Here is a 22,267-nt window from a genome sequence, read left to right on the forward strand (position 1 = left end):
CAATTTTAGAAAAAAATATAAGAGACCATGTAAAGCATAGGAGTCAAAGATACACTTTTAAAGCAACATATAAAACAACAAAATTATAAAGGAGAATAAAAGTGGGAGTGATTATGTAAAACTGTATTTATTTGCAATTTAATTGCCTAAAAAAGGCCGAAGACAAGCAGTATATTGGTAAGGGCATAAAACTAGCATCTCTTGCAAAGATGTATTTAAAACATAAACAATACAATAGAAAAATGGATGAAGATTATTTGAAGAAGCTCTTCCTAGAGGTGACAAAAAAATCAATAGACACCTGAAGGACATTCATTCTTACTATTGTGAGAATTCAACATGAAGGTAAATGTGATAATTATAAAATTGATAAAAATTTAAGAATAGTAGTAATAGTAAATTTTGGCAGATATGCAAGGAAAAAAAGCACACTCCTACAAAGAGTAGAAATATAAATCAATATAGCCTTCGGGGAAAGGAATCTACCACTACATATGAAATAAAAAATGTACAACCCTTTGAAACCAGCAGTGATGACACAGAGATCAGTCTAATAGGAACAGAACCACAAGTAAACATGGACAGCCGCATCAGCATGTCTATTACAGCATTTAGAGTGGCATAATGCTGAAGACAACTCCAATACTCATCACTAGGAAACAGCTGAGTACATTGCAGTCCATCCATGTCATGGACATTGGGTAGTCTTTGAATGAATCCATGCTTATTCACTTTGAGGGATTTCTACCATAAGAAAAACAAGATACAGAAAAGCATGCAGAATGTTATTCAACTTTTATGCTAAAAACAAAGCAAGCCCCTAATATGTGTATCAATAATTGTAAGAACATAAAGAAAAGATCATTAGGAAATTAACCATATTTATGGAATAAAACTGTAATTACAATGTTTGTTTTCGCTGCATAGAACCACCAATTTTAGTTGCTTACAGCTACAGAATTTATCATAATGCTTGCTGACTATCAGGTTGACAGAAGTCCTCTTGATCTAGGCTGTTTTGAGGTGATGGTTCTGTTTCAGATCTCCAGCCAATTAGCTAGGATTCGCTTCAGGCTATTGGTTTACCCCATGTAGCTCATTCTAGGACCACCCAGTGGGACCAGTCCCTCTTGGGCCTCTGCTCTTAACATATCCATTAATGTCCTACTGACCAAAACAAGTCATATGGACTATGTTCACCAGAGCAAGTCATGTTTCCAAGCTCCAAGTGAGTATGAAAATGAGTACAATCTGCCCACTATGACCCCATGATGTGGGAGTGGATATATAATACTACTGCTAGGAATTAAGACCAAGAATTTTATCTATTATGTGTAAGAGTCCATTTATATAAAAACTTTTATTGTGCTAAGTGAAATAAGCCAGGTGGCAAAAGACAAATACCATATGATCTCACCTATAAGTGGAACCTAATCGACAAAACAAACAAATTAGCAAAATAGAACCAGAGACATGGAAATAAAGAACAAACTGACAGTGACCAGTGGGAAAGGGGTAAGGGGATAACAGGAGAAAAGAAGGGGAAGAGGCAAGTCAAGGAATATAAATAGAGGATTCCTGGGCATGGACAATGGGGTGGGGATTGACTGTGGGAACAAAGTGGGGGGATGGGGCAGGGGAGAGCAATGGGCCAAAAGGCAGGACAACTGTAACTGAACAATAAAAAAAATAAAATAAAATAAACTTTTATTAGTGTTCACTAAAAAGGTAATTATTACATTTTGGGTGACATACTTTAAAGTAAGTTTTACTTTTTGTATTTTTCTAAATTATTTGAAATTTTAATTATAAATATGCATATACATTCAAAAACTATACTAACATTGTTTTAATCAATGTTTACTGATTAATGTAAGGGATATGTTTACTGATTTTAGAGAGCAAGGAAAACGAGAGACAGAGAGAGAGAGAGAGAGATATGTACATTGATATGAGAAACACTGATCAGTTGCCTCCTGTATGTACCCTGACCAGTGATTGAACCTGCAACCTGGGTATGTGCCTTGAGTGGATATCAAACCCACAACCTTTTGGTGTAGGGGATGACTCTCTAACCAACTAAGCCACCCAGCCAAGGCTATATTAACATTCTGAACTAAGTAAAGGGTGAAAAAATGTTTACTTCTTCTTTTTTCCTGGTTTGATCAGAGCTATAAAGTGTATCTCTTGGGATGAAGAGCCTAAATGAGATATTTACTTGTGTCCTCCTTCTTCATCCAATGATTATGGATAAGGTAGAACCTCTACTTTTTATAAAGGCCCAACACTAGTTGTAGGTCCCCATGCAGTTGAGTAGAACGGCTGTATTTTCTTTTTCTTTTCTGTGTAATTGCTTAACTCCTCCCATTTCATCAGTTATTTGGATATTGATGTAGTGTGGAAATTAATAAAACAGACATACTTGGATGGTTGTGACAAGACCTAGATTCTGGCCCTTTCAATGCTGTTGATTTGTAGTGTAACAGTGGATAGGCCACTGCCATTCTCTGATGTTCATAAGCTTTCATCAATATACACAGGTGCACATCTAGGAACAGGCATATATATCCATGTGCATGTGCACATGTGCACTGGAAAGACCATTTAATGCATGGTGAACTGAGTTCTCAGTCACAGAAACCTTTGTATCAGGTAGCCTTGAATCGCCAAATGTGGGGGGGCATCCTTCTCACTGAGTGCAACCTATCTTCCTGGGCTGCAACCTCTTGAATATTCTCTCTCTAATCTCCTTCATCTTGACACTATAGAGAATAGGGTTTATCAATGGAGGAAGCAGAAAGTGGACATAGGAGAGAAGAGTATGGGCAGGCTGAGGGACTGGCACCCTAAGACGGTCAATGAGTGCCAGGAGGATCATGGGAACATAGAAGAGGAGCACAGCACAGAGGTGGGCAGCACAGGTTTGGCCAGCCTTCCAGCGATTCTCATTGGATCCCAAACCTTGCAATACCCTGCCAATTAGGCCATAGGAGAAGAAAATAAACAATGGGTCCAATCCCATGGCTGATAGGACCACAAAGAGGCTGTAGACTGCACCCCATGCTCCTGGGCAAGCCAGTCGGGCCATATCTGGGTGCAAGCAATAAGAGTGGGTCAGGACCTGTGGGTGGCAGTAGGGCATGTAGGCCAAAAGAAATGGCAGGGGCAGATGGAGACCCAGGCATCGAAAAACAATGGCAAGACCAATCTTTCTAATGACATCATTGGTGAGAAGTGTTGGGTAGTGGAGAGGGCGGTAGATGGCCAGTGCCCTATCTAAGGCCATGGTGAGCAAGACAGAGGACTCCATGACAGAAAAGACATGGACAAAGAACATCTGCAGGAGGCAGGCTGAGGCAGGGACCTCATGAGCATTAGCAAGGGCAAGACTCAGCAGGGTGGGCATCAGGGCTGTGGCCACACCAACGTCAGACACACTAAGCATGAAGAGGAAGAAGTACATTGGGTGGTGCAAGGTGGGCTCCACAGCAATGATCCAGAGAATAGTACTATTTCCCAGAACAGAAAGAAGGTAAACAGTGATGAGGGCTATTGTCCACCAGGAGGGTACCGTTGATAGGCCTGGCATGCCCACCAGCAGGAAGGTTGAGGTCATTGAAGTACTGCTATTGCGGGGTGCCTTGGTGAGGAATGTTGACATAGTTCAGGATCCCACTTTAAATTCCGGAACCTGAAAACTGATCAGAAAAATTTACTTAATCTTATGACATATTTGCATGATGCTTTCTAAAAGAGCCTGCCCTTTTCTTACTCTGTCCCACCTCTACACACATATACATTTTCTTGTCCCACATACATATTCTAATATCTAAGCCATAGTCATCACTTGCCTTGGAGGTTTTTTCCCCTGTAGCTGCCCTCAAAGCTTCGTTTATCTCTTTAAATCATTTTTTAAATGCTTTTAAACATTTTCACTTAACCCTTCCTATCTTGTTGTTGTTTTTTTTTAACTTATTTTCCTCCCTAAATAGCAAACCTCTGGGAGAGGGTCTATTCTCCTATGAATACTTTTTCTGCTTCTCCCAACCCCAGGCCATCTGACTCTGTGCTGCCTTAACACACTCACATTTCTGTTTGCTTTCATAGTTAAATCCAACAAGTACCATTTAATTACTAAATCAAGAAATACTTGTTTTTCTAAACTGACTTATTTTTCAATGAGCTTTTGCTGTTATGAATCTACTTTTGCCTTTTTCTTTAATCCTATCTCTCAGAATTTTATGTCTTAGTTCACTTTGCTATGTCCAATCCAATTTATACATTGATCTTTCTGAGAGATCTTTACCTGGATCTCTCTTTTTTCTTTAGTGGTCTTATCTACTTTTTTGACTTCAACTAAACTCTATAAACTGATGAATTATGAATATATTCCCCAGATTATTCTGTATTTATCTCATCATGGAAATCACTACATGGATATTCCATGTATTTTAGATAAAATAACTCCCCCTAAATTTTAACAGATGTATCTTAGAACCTTTTCCAGCTCTCTCAGTTAGGAGATGGTGGTGGGAAAATTACCAATATGACCCAAGGGGGGAGAACGTCATGGTTCCCTGAGTTAGCACTACTTATCAATTTCCCAAAATAAAAGCCTCAGGATAAAAACTTTTCACAAAACATCAATAGAAATTCCACAACCTGATAAATGTTATCTATGAATAAACCTAACATCACACTTGACTAAGATTTACAATGAGAAAAATTAACTGTTTTTGCCAATTCTATTCAACATTGCACTGTAGATTCTAGAAAATGTATTAGAAAAACAAATTAAAATGTTAAGTTTAGTTAAAAAGTCATAAAATGATCTTTATTCATAGATGACATGAAGTTATTTGTAAAAAATTTTAAGGAATCCATTCAAGAACTACTAAAACAAGTCAACGAGTTTCATGAGACCACTGGATACAAAGTTAAAGTACAAACTTCAATTGTATGTCTACAGAATAGCAGTAAAAAACCTGAAAACAAAATTAAGAAACTACTTAATTAACAATAACATCAAAATTTTGAAACTACTGAAACACCAATTCAAAGGAACCTATGCACCCCAATAGTCACAGCAGCTTTATTTCCAATAGCCAAGTGCTGGAAACAGCCTAAGGGCCCACCAGTAAATAAGTGGATCAAAAAACAGTGGTTCATTTACACAATGGAATACTATGCAGCAGAAAGAAAGAGGAAACTCCTAGCATGGATGGAAATGGAAAGCATTATGCTAAGTGAAATAAGCCAGGTGGTGAAAGACAAATACCATATAATCTCACCTATGATTGGAACCTAATCAACAAAACAGAAAAATGAGCAAGATAGAACCAGAGACATGGAAATAAAGAAAAAACTGACAGTGATCAGAGGGAAGATATAGGAGGATAACAGGGGGAAAAAGGGGAAGGGGCAAGTCAAGGAACATGAATAGAGGGCCCATGGGCACAGACAATGGGGTGGGGATTGACTGTGGGAGCTGAGGTGGGGAGAGCGGAGCAGAGGAGAGCAACAGAGAAAAAGGTCGGACAACTGTAACTGAACAACAATAATAAGAAGTAATAAGTAAACAAAATTAAAAAAAATTTAACTGAAAATATTCTATTTATAGATTGAAAAATCTAAAACAATGCTGAGAAAAAAGTTAAAAAATCTGAGTAAATAAAGAGCTATCCCACATTTATAGATTGGAAGATTGACATAATCAATATTGTTAAAATATGTATAAATACAAAATATTTAGATATCAATCATCTCCAAATTTATCTATAGTTTCAAAATTATCTCTAACAAGGGACCAGAGGCCATTTTGTAGGATAAGATTATCCTAAAATTTATACAGAACTGTTATAGAAGTAGAAGAGCCAAATTATTTTGAAAAAGGTAAAACAAAGTTGAGAAATTATACTACCCAAGTTCAAGGCTTACTATAAGACAATACCAGTCAAGACATGGCACAAAACAACATAGACTAATGAAATAGAATAAAGCTCCTCAGTCATATATGGTCAACTCAGTCATATATCTTCAACAAGGGGGCCAAGAATATACAAGGGGAAAATGAAAGTCTCTTTAACAAGTGGAATTGGGAAAACTAGATATCCTAATGCAAAATAATTAAATTATAAATATTATACCATATACAGAATTCAATTTAACATGAATTAAATATTTACAAAAGACTTGGAACTGTAGAATACAACATAGGGGGAAACTTCATGACATTGGACTTGGCAATGATTTCTTTTTTGACATCAAAAGCAAAAGTAACAAAAACAATATTAACAAATAGGACTATATTAAATGTAAAACTTCTGTATGGGAAAGCAAACAATCAATAGAGTGAAAAGAAGACTACAGAATAGGAGAAAAATTTGCAAACTACAACTGATAGGGAATTAATATCCAAAATACAGAAGGATCTCTTAAAATTCAATGGCAAAAAAAAAAATAGTCAATTTTAAAAAGAAAAAGAAACTGAATATACATTTTTCCAAAGAAGACGTACAAATGTTCAACAGGTACATAAAAAGATGCTAAACATCACAAATCATCAAGGAAATGCAAATCAAAATCATAATTAGGAAATCATAATACACACATTAGTCAGTGACTAAGTAATCACAGAAATGGTCATGATTCATATTATAGTTTCAACAACTAAGAATGAAGATATATTGTTGAGTTTAAAAAAGATGTGTAGTGATTTATGCATTGTGACATAATGTATGTTTTAAAAGGCTCCTAAAGCATCTATCTTCCATATAGCTATATTTTTGTAAGTTTCCAGAAACAGTCCTGGAAAGATTTGCATTAAATTAATTTGATTAAAGTAGTAATGTCTGGGGAAGATAATTAATACTGCATTGAGGATAGGAGCCAAAGATGACTTTGGCATTAACTTTAATACTTCATTTTTTCTTGAAAAGATATATTCTTGCAGCAATGAGTAACTATCAATTATTCAGTAAACTCCATTGTCTCATCTCAAATTTTTCTTCAGTGTCCAGTTGTTTTCCTTATTTACTGTGCTTTGGTTTTTGCTGTGGCTTTTGTTTGCATGATCCTGATTGGCTTCCCTGCTGTTGGTTCAGCCTTTCAATCCTTCCTCCATACAAATTCTAATTCTTGTTATTTCTAATTGCAATCTGATAATGTGACTGTGGCATCTTTCCATAACACCATTTGATTTTCCACAGCTTTAAAATAAAGGCTGTACCTTTATTTGTCATAGAAACCCCTGCACCATCTGGCCCCGGGCAACCTTGACTTCTTAACCCATTTCTATTCTACTTCTGCCTGCATCTAGACTTCCAGAATGACTGTGACTCCTCAGATGTGCCTTGCTTTTTATACCTTCAAAAAGCCACATTTTAAGTGGAATTTCCTTTTTCCTCTCTGTATCATCATACCTTGTATACCATGAAGTTCCAACTTGGACGTTATTCCTCTCTTCCCTGAACCCCTGTGATCACCTCTCCTCTAACAGGCCTGGAATGGATTGTTCACCCTCTTCTGTCACAGGAGGGCACATTCTCCAATACAGTCCCTGTCATTCCCAATTATTAATATTTCTTTCTTTGTTTCCTCCTCAATGAAATGTTAACTTCCTCAAGAGATATTTCTTTATTTTATTTATTGTTGCAGATCCAGTTCCTGGTTTATATGAAATTTCAAATAAATGTGCTTCATAAATCTTTTACAATTCTATTTTGTGCTTTTGCAACTCCATTTTTCTAAATTTTCTCCCTCTTTCTTTGAAATGCCTACTTAATTTTATTATTCCATAATGATCACCTTTCTCAAAAAACTTCCCATTTCCTGTCATGCACACCTCATATGAGTTTCTCCAAAATATTTTTCTTTCCTTCAGTGAAGTCCTTTTTCTCCAACTTATTTTTAGTCCTCCTCTGGCTCTTGGAGTCACTGCTTCCCTGCTTGAAGGGTCCCCGGTATGGGGCTGATTTTGAGTGTCTGGGCTTGCAGTCTGGAGAACAGAAGTTTCTCATGTATACCATACATTTCACAGAACATTCCTGCTCACTAAAAACAAGTCAGGTAGTGGGTATGCTTGATAGAAGATAAAGCAGAAAGAAGTTTGGGGTAAGTGCCTGTTGAACAAAGCCTGTGAGTCTTTTGTGAGGATATTTAAGCCACTACACAGGAAACTTCACATTTAACAAGTTTAGTCCTTCCCAGAATTTTGAAAGCCTTCTCATATATACTTAACTGGCATACCAAAAAGTACTTATATTTTCTGCCATTTATACTATTTACACATAGAAAGATACTCACATTTTGTAATCAAGGTGCATGTCCACACATTATATATATTGTATATATATATTGCGTGTATATATATATAATATATTTTATATATTATATACAATCGTGCATATATATTGTACATATATAATATATAGTATATGTATATATACATATACATATGCATACACTCACAAAAACACACACTAATCCATATTGATACACAGAAGCATTCATACTCATGTAAAAAGGATTATATTCATGGACAAAAATATTTTTGAGGCAGATGCATATCAGACTAATAGGTATTCAAAAAAATGAAATTCATGCTCATACATGCATTCAAGGATACAGAAATATACAAATGCTCATTCCCTAAGATAGAAGCACCTCTGAATATGTACTGACATGCATGCATGCACTCACATGCGAAATCGCATGGAAACAAAAGCACCCGTACACGCATATACATTGTTATTATAGGTACTGCACTCTTATCTCCACAAATCGTGAAAGGCAAATACTGTTAACTAATCTTTGCCACCTCACACAATGACAGGTGTGTAAATTTAAAGATTCAATAATTGTTTGGAAATGCGCATATGCAGCCAACGAGTAACTCTTGTCCCTTCACATACACACTAATATTCATCCAATGTTCACACACATCCCTTTCATGGTCAGCACATGTGCATATACCTATGTACATCAGAAATGCAGGGGGTCTTAAATATACATGTTACAATCTCATCTCACATCACTCAATCAGGCCACTCTTGGTTTCCTTCAAATATCTGATAAGTTTCTACAAAGACAAGTAAGCTTCCTTTTTCTCTAACTGAAATCTTGCTTTCTACAGATTTAATTGCACAATGAAAGCAAAGTGGGAGTATTCTGACCAAAATACATGTATACACACTGAATAATGTTTTGTAGGAGAGGAGAAAAGTTTCATTCATTACTAGATTAGTTCTTTGCCATCTGAAAGACAAATGGCAAAGGTTATTAAAGTGATGGAAATATAGGATATTTGATTATATACATGAAGATGGCAGACTGCTGTGAATAAATTTACTCACCTTACATTTGTGTCAAGATTTAGCCTGGCTGTTTGGGCCCTCACCATAATCTTCCTTGTTACTTATTAAATCAGTATTGAAAAGTGTGTCAGACTAGGTCTTGGGTGGCTGATGAATTCTTCAGAATTAAAAGGGCTTCAAAAAGTGGCCAGTGTGAGAGAATTTACAACATCAACCCCCAAGGAATTAAGCAATAGAAGATAAACCACAGTAGGAAGAAATGGCCAAAAGAGAAAACTTATTTCCAGGTTGGTGACTGACCTTGCACATCGTGAGAGACCCCCATTTGTTTCTACACTGATCCTGACTGCACTAAAAGAGATACCTTCACTGAGAGCAACAAGTAATCTGCTGGAGACAGGTGGCGTGGCCCATGGATATTACCACCTAACAAAACACAAGATCAAATCTGGTACATTATAAAATATGGATATGGTAGGAGGCCTATTTATTTACAGAACATTAAAAAAGAGCCTAGTATGGGGGGTGGAGAAATAAAGCAATCTAGGGAAGAGAAATGATTAGGTAAGTCACAGTATCCAAATTTAGAAAATAACCTCTCCTGTACTTAGTTTCAAATCTTTGGGTAGTTGGAATATAAGGTAATGATCAGTTTTCTTGCTCCCTATGTTCAAATTACTTCTCGTGCTGGGGATACACTGGGGATGCCTATGGGATTTAGCCTTGCTTGAAAAAACTTGGTGACAAGGGCCCCAGCAGATGATCTTTGGGGTAGAGGAGGCAGAAAGCAGTCTGTACATAGGGTACAGAAAATCCCACCACTGAATTTGCAAGGTGCCCCAAGTTCCACCATCTTGGTCTCTAGTAACTTAGAACTGCATTGTACAATTTTAACACATTTCTTAGTGATATATGCCTTAGAAAATTCTGTCCCATGTGACTTTCTAATGCATAATTTTTTATTACTCAGGTTTTTAAAATTAAAATAATTGGGATGACGCTGGTTAATAAAATTATATGGATTTCAAGTATACAGTTCTATAATACATCATCGGCAGGTTGCACTGTGTTCATCGCCCAAAGTCAAATCTTCTGCTATTATGTATTTGACCATCAAATAATGAGGCTCAATTTCCAGTACTGCTGGCTTGGTCACAGTCCTTGCCTTTGTGCCTGCTGTTATCTCTGCCTTCTCTCCGTTTTCCCTTTCAGGAAACAATTTATTCCTACTAGACCTCAGATGTTGCCAGTTCCCTTAGGCCTTCTAATGTATCACTCCTTCCAAATGAATCACTCCTTTCCTGCCACCTCTATGCATTGCTCTAGCACAAATGTGCACACTTCTACCTCTTCCCATGCCTTTCTACTAGTCTATGAGCTATTTGAAGACAGACACTACATTTCATATTTTTATTACTATAACAACAATATCTTTTCATTATACATAAAATAAGTTCGTCGAATTTCATGAGCTATTTTAAAGAATCCACTTATTTTTTAAAATTTTCATTCTGGAATTAAAAAGAAAGCTCTTTTTAATCAAAGCATAGTTGACAGAATATTATATTAGTTTCATGTGTACAAGCTAGTGATTTGACATTTATATGCCTTATGAAGTGATCACCATGAGAAGCCTAGTAACCGTCTATCACTGTACAAAGTTAAAATGATATTACTGACTGTAATCCATATGCTGTGTTTTACATCCCCGCCCCATGACTTATGTGACTTATTTATATGTTTGTACCTTTTAATCTTCTTTACCTTTTTGACCATCCCCTGCTGCCCACCACTCAACCCTCTGCCAACTACCAGTTTGTTTTCTGCATCTATGAGTCTGTTTTGTTTGTTAACTGGCTTAGTTTTTTAGGGGGCGGTGGAGGGGGGAAAGAGTTGGCTTATACAAAGATGTTTCTTACTGCCCAGATTCTGAGCCCCAGAACCCCTTGTCTTCTGCTAAGGGCACTGTGAATTTCTGGTCTCTCCAACTGCTCCATCCCAATTCCCCAGCCCAGTCTACTTTCCCACCTCTTTTTGAATACAGTAACTTTCTAAGAATAATCAAATTGTTTGCCCAATTGCCTTCCTGTCCTTCCAAACTCAGAAACAATAACTTCTACACTAATTTTCCCTCTTCTTTCCCCTGTTTCTTGTTTCCTTTTCCCATACACTACCAACTCCCCATGATTTTTATCATTCTCACCTGGAGTCTGAGCATCCTTTCCCACCGCTGCTTCTCCCTTTGTGCAGTTCACTCACCACATTTGGTTCTTCTTGTGACTCTCACACACTTGAATGTTTCAGCGGACTGTCTTGGGTGTATTATTTATACTACCCTTGTTGTATCCCATCTGGGGGGAGTGGGTGTGGTGTGGGATACAGGAAAGGTGAGCATAGGCACAGGTGTCCAGCCTCTTGTTGCCAGAGCTCCATGGGGAGGGAGGCTCAATGAGAATGTTGTGGTTAGTTAAGGGCCTGCTATTCTGCCCAGAGGAAGCACCACGATAACCTTTGGACTGCAGCAGGAATGGATGAATCCTTCTATCCCCGGCATCCAGCTCTGCTGTCTTAGTCCTTGAAGCAGGTCCCCTTCCACCAGACGCTAATCTTGAGTTCATAGGCCCCATAGGTCCTGAGGTCCTTTCCTCTCTTGCCTGGGCCTGTCTTCCCTTTGGCAATTACTGCAGCCTTACCCTAGCCTTTTTTTTCAGGGAGCAGATCATGAGTCCCAAACAGTGCCCCAAGCTCAGTCCACAGGGACACCTGGTTTTGTTGCTTGTTTTTGTTTTCACTAATTGTCATTAGCACAGTGGAGTACCACATGGTGCTAATAGCTAAGGTCACAGATTCCATCTCTGTAGAGACCACTTAGTCACTTTTCTTTGCATCCCCAGGTGAAGGCCTGAATCAATTCAAAGCCTACCTCTTCTCCCACTAGGGTCTGATCCCCATCCCTGGCACATGCACACTGCTATAATAAAATCAAATCTTTCTGAAACACAACCAGCGAACTTGACTGGAACCCCTCACCTTCCTGTTATTTTGGCTCACTGTTTTTCTTTGTCTTCCCTGTACTTTGTACTTTCTTATTCTTCCTAACATTTCTTGTTCTTTATAGGTGCCATGTTTTCTGATGGATCAAGTATCATTAGACAGCCCCACTCCCCACACCAGCTTGTGGCTTTTCCTTTATATCCTGGACTTAATCAACCTGGGCACTCATTGTGTACCATGCCATCCATGGCTCCTCCCCTCCCTGACACCTTTCAAGGGTCCTTTTGTTCCTATAATCCCTGCAACAAACCTGGGTAACCAGATCCCAGCTCATGGGCTTATCCTGGCTCATCCCTGTCACTTCTGCTCCTTTTCGGGAGACGGTGCATTAATCGCTCTGTGCCCAGGATACAGCTAAATTTCTCCTAGACTCAGGTGTCTTGATCCCTCCTGTTATTTCCTTTCAGATAACTCCAATGGGTGAGATCTATTGGACCTGGGAGCCACCCTCAAATTCTTCTTCTCAAGTTTAACACCATGGTCAGTAGGGCTGATACCACTGACCAAATTAGTCTTGGCTCCTCAGAACACCTATAACCCCATATCCAGATGCTGTGTCAGGCTCCCTGTTCATTGTGCACCCCACCCTATATTTTCATCAACCTAGGATCCAGGACTGCCTTTCCTCTGTTGTCTAAACTGTAGAAAGGGCCCCCTATCTATCTCCTCTCCTTGATGTTCAAGATAGCCATTATTAATGTGATAAATAAATCTGGCCTAGTTAGTTAGAGGGAGGGACAGAATTAAACCATCCCTGGGTTCTTCCTTTTCTCAGATCAACGTATATGTCACTTGATGTTATGTTTCAGGAGCCCACAGTATGGTGCAATGGCTTTCAGATTATCTAGGTATAGATTTTCACTTTGCTACTTTCTAGCCAAGTGACTCCTCATCTCGAAGTTTCAATTTCCTCATCAGTAAAAAGAGTTGGCATGAAATGTTAGTGAAGTGTCCAGGACAATGCCTAACTCCTATTATTTACAGCATGTGCCCATCATTTTCTAATCACTCCTCTTTGTTGTCTAAAACGACTTTCTCAATGGATAATTTTTGAGCACCTGATACATTCCTGGTATTATTATAGACTACAGTAGTAAACAAGGAAGGTAAGATCCCTTCTTTTATGGAGCGTACCTTCCAGTAGGGGGCGATAGGCAATAAATGAGTAAACAATTGTGACAATTCCAGATGGCTATATATATGCTCCATGAGACAAAGAGAGAAGGGCCATGGGATAAGTGGAGAGTGATTGAACGCTATAGAAAAGTTGGCATTTCTGAAGGTGATTTTTAAACTGAGACCTAAATATTAAGAATGAACTAGCCATGTGACGATGTGGTTGAAATATGGTCCAGGCAAGTCTCCGGTGGTGAGGTGGGTCTAACTGAGGCATTGCTGAGGAACAGAAGCGTGGTCAATGCACTTGGAGTAGGAAGGGGGAAGAAGAGACCGAAACAATAAGAGATGAGGGATACTTACAGGGTTATGCCATATAGTGTCAAATCAGTTGTGGTTAGGGGTTTTTATTCTAAGTACAAGGAAAGACCCGAGAATATTTTAAAAGCAGAGAAACGTAAAAATGTGATTGGTGATTTTAAAACGCTACTTTTAGCCACCATGTAGAGCAAGAATGGACATCAACAGGCAAAAATGGAATTAGAAAGATGTTGAGGGAATCTTTCAAAGCAGACAAGAGGAAAAGCGACTCATTCCGCTTCTCAAAACAACTGTGTTCCTACATTTGCATATACTTCCAGGTGGTTAAAAGTCTTCTGTTTGCTTAGGAGAGAAACTACAAAATTGTATTTCTGTTGCCTGAATATTTACCAGATTTTGCTGAGTGTCTGTGATGTTATTCATATTGTAGTTTATTCTGCCCTGCTGTCCAGCCCTCATTAATGCTGACTTTCCTTGTGTCTCCTGTTGTCCATTGTCCCTGCCCCTTCTAAAGAGTGTAATTGATCATGTCCTTTTCTTCCATAGAATTTTTTCCCTTGTTTATTCTCTGCCCCTTGGATAGAATTCAAATTCTCAAAGCGTTCAAGGTCCCTAATATTCTATTTCTAATATTTTCCACTCATACCACTCTCCTCCCCTCATCCTCTGGGGCAACTGTGTTGTCTGCTGAAAAGGCCCGGAACCTTTTCATCGACACGCTTTTATCATATCCTCCGCCCTCTGTCTGCAATAGTCTCCCTAAGAGCTCTGCAGGATAAAACCCTAATGCTTCCCTAAGACCTAATTTAAATCTCTCTTTATTCATTAAGTTTCTTCAGTCTTTTTAGCTCCCTACCAACTAACAATGGCCCTCTTAATTTTAAGTACCTCATCTCGGTCAGTACAGCCCATAACACATTTAACTTGTAGTTATTTTAATATTTGCTTTATTTCTTTTCCAAATTTCTCATAGTGTTTCTATTATGCAAAACACATACAATTACCATGTTAATCATTATTAAGTGTACAGTTCAGTAGTGTTAAGTATGTTCACAGTGTTGTGGAAAAGATCTCTAGAACCATCTTATCCTGTCGATCTGAAAGTCTGCACCTGTTCAGCGACAACTCCCCCTTTTCCTCTCCCCACAGCCCTCGATAATCATTGTTCTACTCCTGTTTCGGTGAATTTCACTGCTTAGAGACCTCATGTAAGTGAATCTTACAGTATTGAAAGGGTATCATTCTTATTTTTGACACTCAAATAGAAACTGTGTTTTAGCCATGCTCACTTATTACAAATATAATAAAATACTTCTTCTTTCTGCCCCCAATTGTAAACTTACAAACTCTCTCTGATGATACTTGATATTATCCAAATAATATCAAAATTGATATTTGGACTTCATCCACTAATTTAAGAAAAAAATTTATGACATATTTCATATAAAGATCCAAAGATGAAGTTTTCATCTTTAAGGAGATAAGTAGTTATTCTTGATCAGATTTTTTTCTATGTATACATGTATTTTTAAAAAGTCTTAAAAAATAATTTGATAGATGAAAGGTATTGTAGTACATAGTTATATAAACAGCTTTTGAAAACAAAGTCCAGCTCAAGGTTATTTTATTTTAATCAAGTAAAATAAACAGTTTTTTTAAAAAATGTTCATATCCATTAAATCAAGAGCAAACTACATCAATTCAAAAGAACCTATGCACCCCAATGTTCATAGCAGTACAGTTTACAAATAGCCAAGTGCTGGAAGCAACCTAAGAGCCCATCAATAAATGGGCATAAATGGATCAAAAAATTGTGGTACATTTACACAATGGAATACTATGCAGCAGAAAGAAAGAAGGAACTCCTACCCTTTGCAACAACACGGATGGAACTGGAGAGAATTATGCTGAGTGAAATAAGTCAGGACGTGAAAGACAAATACCATATGATCTCACCTGTAAGTGGGACCTAATCACAAAACAAACAAACAAAATGTAACCAGAGACAGTTAAATTAAGAACAAACTGACCACAACCAGAGGGGAGGAGGAAGGGGCTAATAAGGGGAAAAGTGGGAGGAGTTTTCAGGAACATGTATAAAGGACACATGGTTAAAACCAAAGAGGGGTAATAAGATCGAGGGTGGGAGGTGGGAATGGCTGGGGTTGGGGGGGAGTGGTGGGGGAAAATGGAGACAACTGTACTTGAACAACAATAAAAAATCCTTAAATAAAAATTTAAAAAGGCAAACTACACATAAAAAAGAGCATGTGATACAGTTGCAAAAACCACAAAGCTGTATTCTTGTTTCATTAATACCTACACAGTGGTGTTAGAATTAAGGAAAGAGAAAACATAGCATAGTATGTTTTTTCTTTCTATTTTAAAATAATTTTATGTTAAAAATAATTTTATGTTAAAATATAGCATAGAATTATTATTTTTAATTGCTCAGTGCAACGAGATGAAGACTAAAGTTATTAATAATTGTTTACAAATTTAATATTTTATTTTTATTCTATATTTTAACATGTAGACCTGGTTATGCAATGGAGCTAATAAATAATTTCTAGAAAGACATAGTAATACATATCAAAAATTTATTATTCCAACATTTTAAACAAAGTTAAATCAATCCAATGTAATTGCAAAGAAGTATTTATATAAGATCAAACAGCTTTTGGGAATGCATGTTCCTTTTAACTACAAAATAGCTCCCTTACTAAGAGCAAGGCACAATTCAATAATGAAATTTGGCAAGGTAGTTAAATACTACCAGGTGAGAATGCAGAAGAAAAAACATGAAGTACACTTTTACCTTCGTATTCTAGAGCATGTAGGTCACTCTGGCTCCTTGTTCTCTGGGAGGTGTTGAGCAGCAGAGCAAGTGATGTCACACCAGCATCAGGACCAATGGTCCTCTCACAGGGTCAGAAAGGGAAGGTGTGAATTGAAACAGATATCATGGTGCCTGACCGAGCTTGCCTTCAAATGCTCACATGCAGGACAAAACAGTTGAAAATTATTTAGTAGGAACATTCAGAGCTCAACAACAAATAAAACTTGTATCTCATGCATGCCTGGAGTGAAAGGCCTTCAAGAAAAGGAACAAAGGCCAAACTCAAGAAGAACTGAAAGAAAAATTACTTTGGCCATTGCTGGGAAATTGCTCAGAGTTTTTGCTCCACAAGCATCATCACCTAATCAGGGAGTGTGCTGTGTGGAAGTCCTCAGAGACAGCAATGAGAGAGGAAGAACAGCCACAGAAGAGGAAGGAAGAAGTTGGTAAAAATAGAAACAAACAAACAGGAAAGACCATGTTGCCTAAGCAATGGAATCTTACTCTCTCATTTCGGAAACAATCAAAAGCATAACTTAAAAGAGCAGAAAAAGACTACATTATATTTAATAAAAGTTTTACAAAAATTCTTAATGAAAAAGTAAGTCACGGACTAGGAGTCAAAATTCACAAATCACATAAAAAAACAAATGCTTTTTATGCAAAATATACATTAAGGAACCCAGTAAAAAACAATGGGGAAAAGATTCGGACAGTTCACCAAAGAAAATATATGGCAAATAAACACACAAAAAAGAGGCTCAACATTATTAGTCATTAAAGAAATATGAATTAACCCTGGTTGGTGTGGCTCAGTGGATTGAGTGTTGGCCTGTGAACTGAAGGGTAGCCAGTTTGATTCCCAGTCAGGGCACATGCCTGGGTCATGGGCCTGGCCAGGTCCCCAGTGGGGGTCATGTGAAAGGCAACCACACATTGATTTTCTCTCTCTCTCTTTCTCCCTCCCTTCCCCTCTCTCTAAACACAATAAACAAAATCTAAAAAAATATGAATTAAAATGACCAAGACAAGGTCTCACTATATATTAGAAGGACAAAAAAAGGTGGGGTTGGGGGAGATTATTAAAAGTGCTGGTTGGAATGCAAAGCCACTAGGACTCCTGTACAGTGCAAGGGTATATCCACGCAATGGCATAACCATCCTTAAAAAAAAATTTGATATTTTCTTATGAAGTTAAACAGCTTAGCATATGACTGGGCATTTCACTTTTAAGTACTTAGTCATGACCAATAAACACTTCTATACATATACAAACCTCTACGTAATGCTTACAGCAGCTTTATAACTGAAGTTCCTTCAACAGCCAAATTAATAAATGGAATATCATCTATATCCATATAATGGATATCTATACAATATACTGTTTAGCAGTAACATGGATAAATCTCAAATGCATTAAGTGGAAGAAGTCAGGGTTGAAAGATTACATCTGTATAATGAACCAAAATTCTAAGGTCATACAACAGACCAGCAGCTGCCAAGGGCTTGTGGTAGGTAGAAAGGCTGACTCTAAAAGGGGAGCATGAGGGAATGTTTTGGGGTTGATGGAACTCTTCTGTATCTGGATTAGAGTGGTGGGTATTTGCATTTTTAAATTCATGGAATTGTTTTACAAAAAGTGAATTTCAGTAGGTGTAAATTTACACTTGATCTTAGCCAAAAGGCTGAGAAGCAATCAGTGGGTGTAAATTTAAAAAGCATTAAAAAAATAAACTCTCACGAGACCTTTTGCCAATTTAATTTAAGATTTACCTTTGAAGGCTCATCCATCTTTTTTTTACATTTTTCCTCTCTCTTCTATTTTTTCATTGTGTATTCCTTGCTTATTTTCTGCTCCTTTCCTTTTTTTCCTTCTGTCCTTTATTCCTGTCATTTGGATTGAAGCATCTGTGACAAATTCTAGTAATCCAGTTTTTCAAATGCCACAGAAATATACTGAGAAAGAATATGTTTTGAGGAAGAATATGCTCTTTCATTAATGCTAAAATTTATCTTGATTTTATAAAAACTGCTTAAAGATATATTGCAGTCTTACAAATTATTTGCAACTGTTTTCAACTTCTCGTGATTATGTTTTTTTAATGAGGCTTTCATACAAAATCAAATTTAGGTGGCAATGAAATCATTCAACTAGATATAATATGAAATCTGTCAAATTCAAATTTGGTTAGTTTCAAATGTTATTAGAGTAATATTTTCTAAAGAAATTGACAAGAGAAAGAAGAAATAGGAAGAAACAAGAATAAGCAAAGAAATTTATTTTGTGTGAATAAGGAGGATATCATTGGAAAAGTCCGCATAGGAGAAATAGAAGGTCTGATTTGTACAGCATTGTTAGATACAGAAAGAAAAAGACAGTATTAGAAATATTTCAGGGGTAAATTATTAGGACTTATTATTTATTTGATGACGTATTTATTTTGCTACTTTACAGGACTAGATTGATTGAATGCAACTGACATATAGAAAAAGATATAGAAGACAAAGCATAAACTTGCATAAACATTGTTTTTAAAGTTATGGATTTGTTGATTTTGATAAATATGTGTGACACAGAGGTAAAGATGTTGATGGCCACCAGCATATGTATATGTATGCATGTGTGTGTGTATGCATATATATCTGAAACTTAACACAAGTCAATATCAGCAATATGGATTTGGAACAAATCTGCTTATATATGTAGTTGAATAAATATATATATGTGTGTGTGTGTGTGTGTGTGTGTGTGTGACCTCCATATTTATAATGTGAACAAATTCTTGAATATATGTAAATTCAATTACCAAGGAAGAAGGTGAATGAGAAAAGCAACTTGTGAAATAGAAGATGGAGTCAAAGACATGAGGAATGAAGTGGGGTTACTATTGAACCTGAGGAGAGGCAATTTACTTAGTTCTGGGATGGTAAAAGTGGGTATCAATGTATTTCACAAAGGAACTGAGAGAGGTAGATTTGAGAAAGATTGGATCAAAGTATCACAATTTTCTGAATGAGTATGGGAAAGATTTCACTATAAAACACGATGGGAGTAAGATTGGAGTGGGGTTAGAAATGTGGTGAATATTTGAAATTGTTTTTATAAAAATTTTTATTGTATTTTTTCTATTACCATTTATCCTCCTTATACCCCTTTTCTACCTCCACCCAACCCCTCCCCACCAAAATTACTTTGGATAGAAATAAGATTAATATCCTATCAAGAAAGATTCAAATAATTAACTAAAGAGTCTCTAAATGTACAGGATAATGCAATCTGATGTAACGCATAATCAATCAGTCGCTATTCATTTTCAACTTTGAAGATGTTAACATAATAAAAGAGAGATTGTAACATTTGTTTAGTCTTATATTTGTGCTGGTAGTATATGATAGAAAGTTAAAAGAAATCAGAGTCTGAGTGAGATACAAATGATCAACTTGTAAAATTAAAAAACAAGAACAAAAACAAAAAACAGTGTTGGCTGAGAAATTGGAATAAAGTTATAGTGATTCAGTTACTCCAAAACCTTGTCAACACAGAAGACAAATATGAGTAACATTATGAGTAAGGCATCATAAGATGACACATATAATGAGTAGTGAAATATAAAGGTTAAAATATAGCAAGTAAAGCAATTCCACATTTTAATTACTTCAAACAATTAAAAGAATGATTTTACATATGATGTAGAGATAAATTTTATTTAAGTTTAAAAGCTAAGCACTTTGAGAGTCTATGGTTTGGGAAGAGTAATGTACATTAATATTAAGTTACTCTAGGACTATTGTGTAGTTAAATGGTGAGTAAGAGAGTTTAGTATATGAGCCTCCATTTATGAGCATTTTTTCTTTACCTAGTCATGGTAACCTTCAGGATCCAGGAAGTCCAAAACACACCTGGAACAGTGAGAATCCCCTGCCTTGTTATTTCTATGCCAAGTATAATTTCTATAACCAAATTTTTACAATTACATCAAGAATCTAGGTCCACTGTCAGTGAGAATAATATTCAGTTTAATGGAGTACTGGAATAATGAGAATTTATTAGGATTGTGTGATGAAATTATAAAGCAAATGTGATAAATGACAGAATTGATAGAACTTAGACTTAACATTAGATATTATACTTATTGTTATTACTGGGGCTGCTGTTGATATTTTATTATTCAGAGGGCAGGTAGGGATAGTGCTATTACCTGAAAGTGATTGGGTGTTGTGGCATATTCAGCCTCTTGACTGATTGGAGCACTGATTAATGACTTACTCAAAGGCCACCTGCTTTTCTTTTGCATGGAGCATGATAGTACTGAAAAGGTTAATAATGAAAACTAAAAAATACAGAAGAGACATAAAAAATATTCATTAGGGAGTCATTTTAACTTTTGAGTTCATAGGAAAATGGAATGAGAAATCACAGAGTGACTTTTCCTTGGTGTATTTTTGTTCATTAGCTTTGCTGTGTTTTGGGACAAATAAAGGCAACTATTATTTATTTTAGGGCATGGAAAGAGTGAAGTGGCTAAGATGACCCTGAGAGACTATGATTGAGCACTAAGGAGCTTCGGGAACTCCCCAGCCACCCCCACCCCCTGTTTTCTGTATCTGCCTCAATACTATCTCATTTCCTAGACATGAGAATCTAGGAGGTGATTTTACAGCCCTGGAGAGACTCCTCCTCAATTTTGGAGCCTCAGGGAATACCCTTGTTTGGGTAGATCTGTGAAACTCTCCATGGTATGGTTTGGGGAGGGGTTTTAGAGCAGCTCAGGAAATAAAACTGCTCACATGGGTGGTGGCAATGGTTTTGCCAAGAGAGCCTCAGATACCTCTCCCATCTGGGGACACTCTTAGCAACCAGGTAAGTTTTAGGGCAAAATCAGAGGATAAAGCTGGTCTATCAACAGAATATTGTAAGATATCGTCACTGAAATTTGCAATTGCTCCCCGCAGCCACTTCTTTCCATGTCACCTTATCCCTCCTTTTGCCTTCATTCTCTAGCCCAAGAACTCCATGTCCTTGTGTCCTTGCGTTCTTGCTCATTCACACCTGTTTTAAGGCACAAATGTGAAGACAACTTTTTTAACCTCATGATGAATAGGTCGTCTTTTTCCTAGTGATGGATAGATACCTGACTTTCTACAGTGAAAGCATTATTTTAAAAAATAAGGAACTCCCAGTCACTTGAACTAATGTAGGCAGAAGGTAAATTTCACCTATAGAATACTGAGTGAGTGTTTCTATATTGGTTAGACATTGGACTTTTAAAATTCCTTTTGTCTAGAACCCTAGAATGATTGGAGTTTGAGAATTTCCCAGTAAGAAGGGAAACTGCCTCTGCCATCAGGTGAGGAGTGGTTACACTTAATCTCGAAATCAGGAGGTTTTTTTCCTGTTTCCTGAGGTCATCCCTGCCTATTATACGTCCTAGTATAACGAAACACTAATCGGTAAACTTCTTTTAAGGCCAGTTCCTTTTTCTACCATCTGTGAGTACCCTAGAATGCCTGGAAACCTTAAAGTTTCTCTAGTACTTACAGCAAATGGAATTATGCTTATTTGTTTGCTGCTATTTATGTAATAAGGAAATTTTGTAATTTTATGTTATTGTTTACCTCCTTC

At 36.9% G+C, this 22,267-nt stretch overlaps 1 protein-coding gene across 1 annotated transcript; it reads right to left on the minus strand.

The window, feature by feature from the left end:
- Positions 1-2,689: 2,689 nt before the first annotated feature.
- LOC119042080 (olfactory receptor 51S1) lies at positions 2,690-3,661 on the minus strand. The gene has a single exon (XM_037135629.2). The coding sequence runs from the start codon at positions 3,659-3,661 to the stop codon at positions 2,690-2,692; it is 972 nt and encodes a 323-aa protein (XP_036991524.2).
- Positions 3,662-22,267: the final 18,606 nt, after the last annotated feature.

This window comes from Artibeus jamaicensis, unplaced genomic scaffold, assembly GCF_021234435.1.
Source record: "Artibeus jamaicensis isolate MK-2021 breed Jamaican fruit bat unplaced genomic scaffold, CSHL_Jam_final contig_69, whole genome shotgun sequence".
Lineage (NCBI taxonomy): Eukaryota > Metazoa > Chordata > Mammalia > Chiroptera > Phyllostomidae > Artibeus > Artibeus jamaicensis.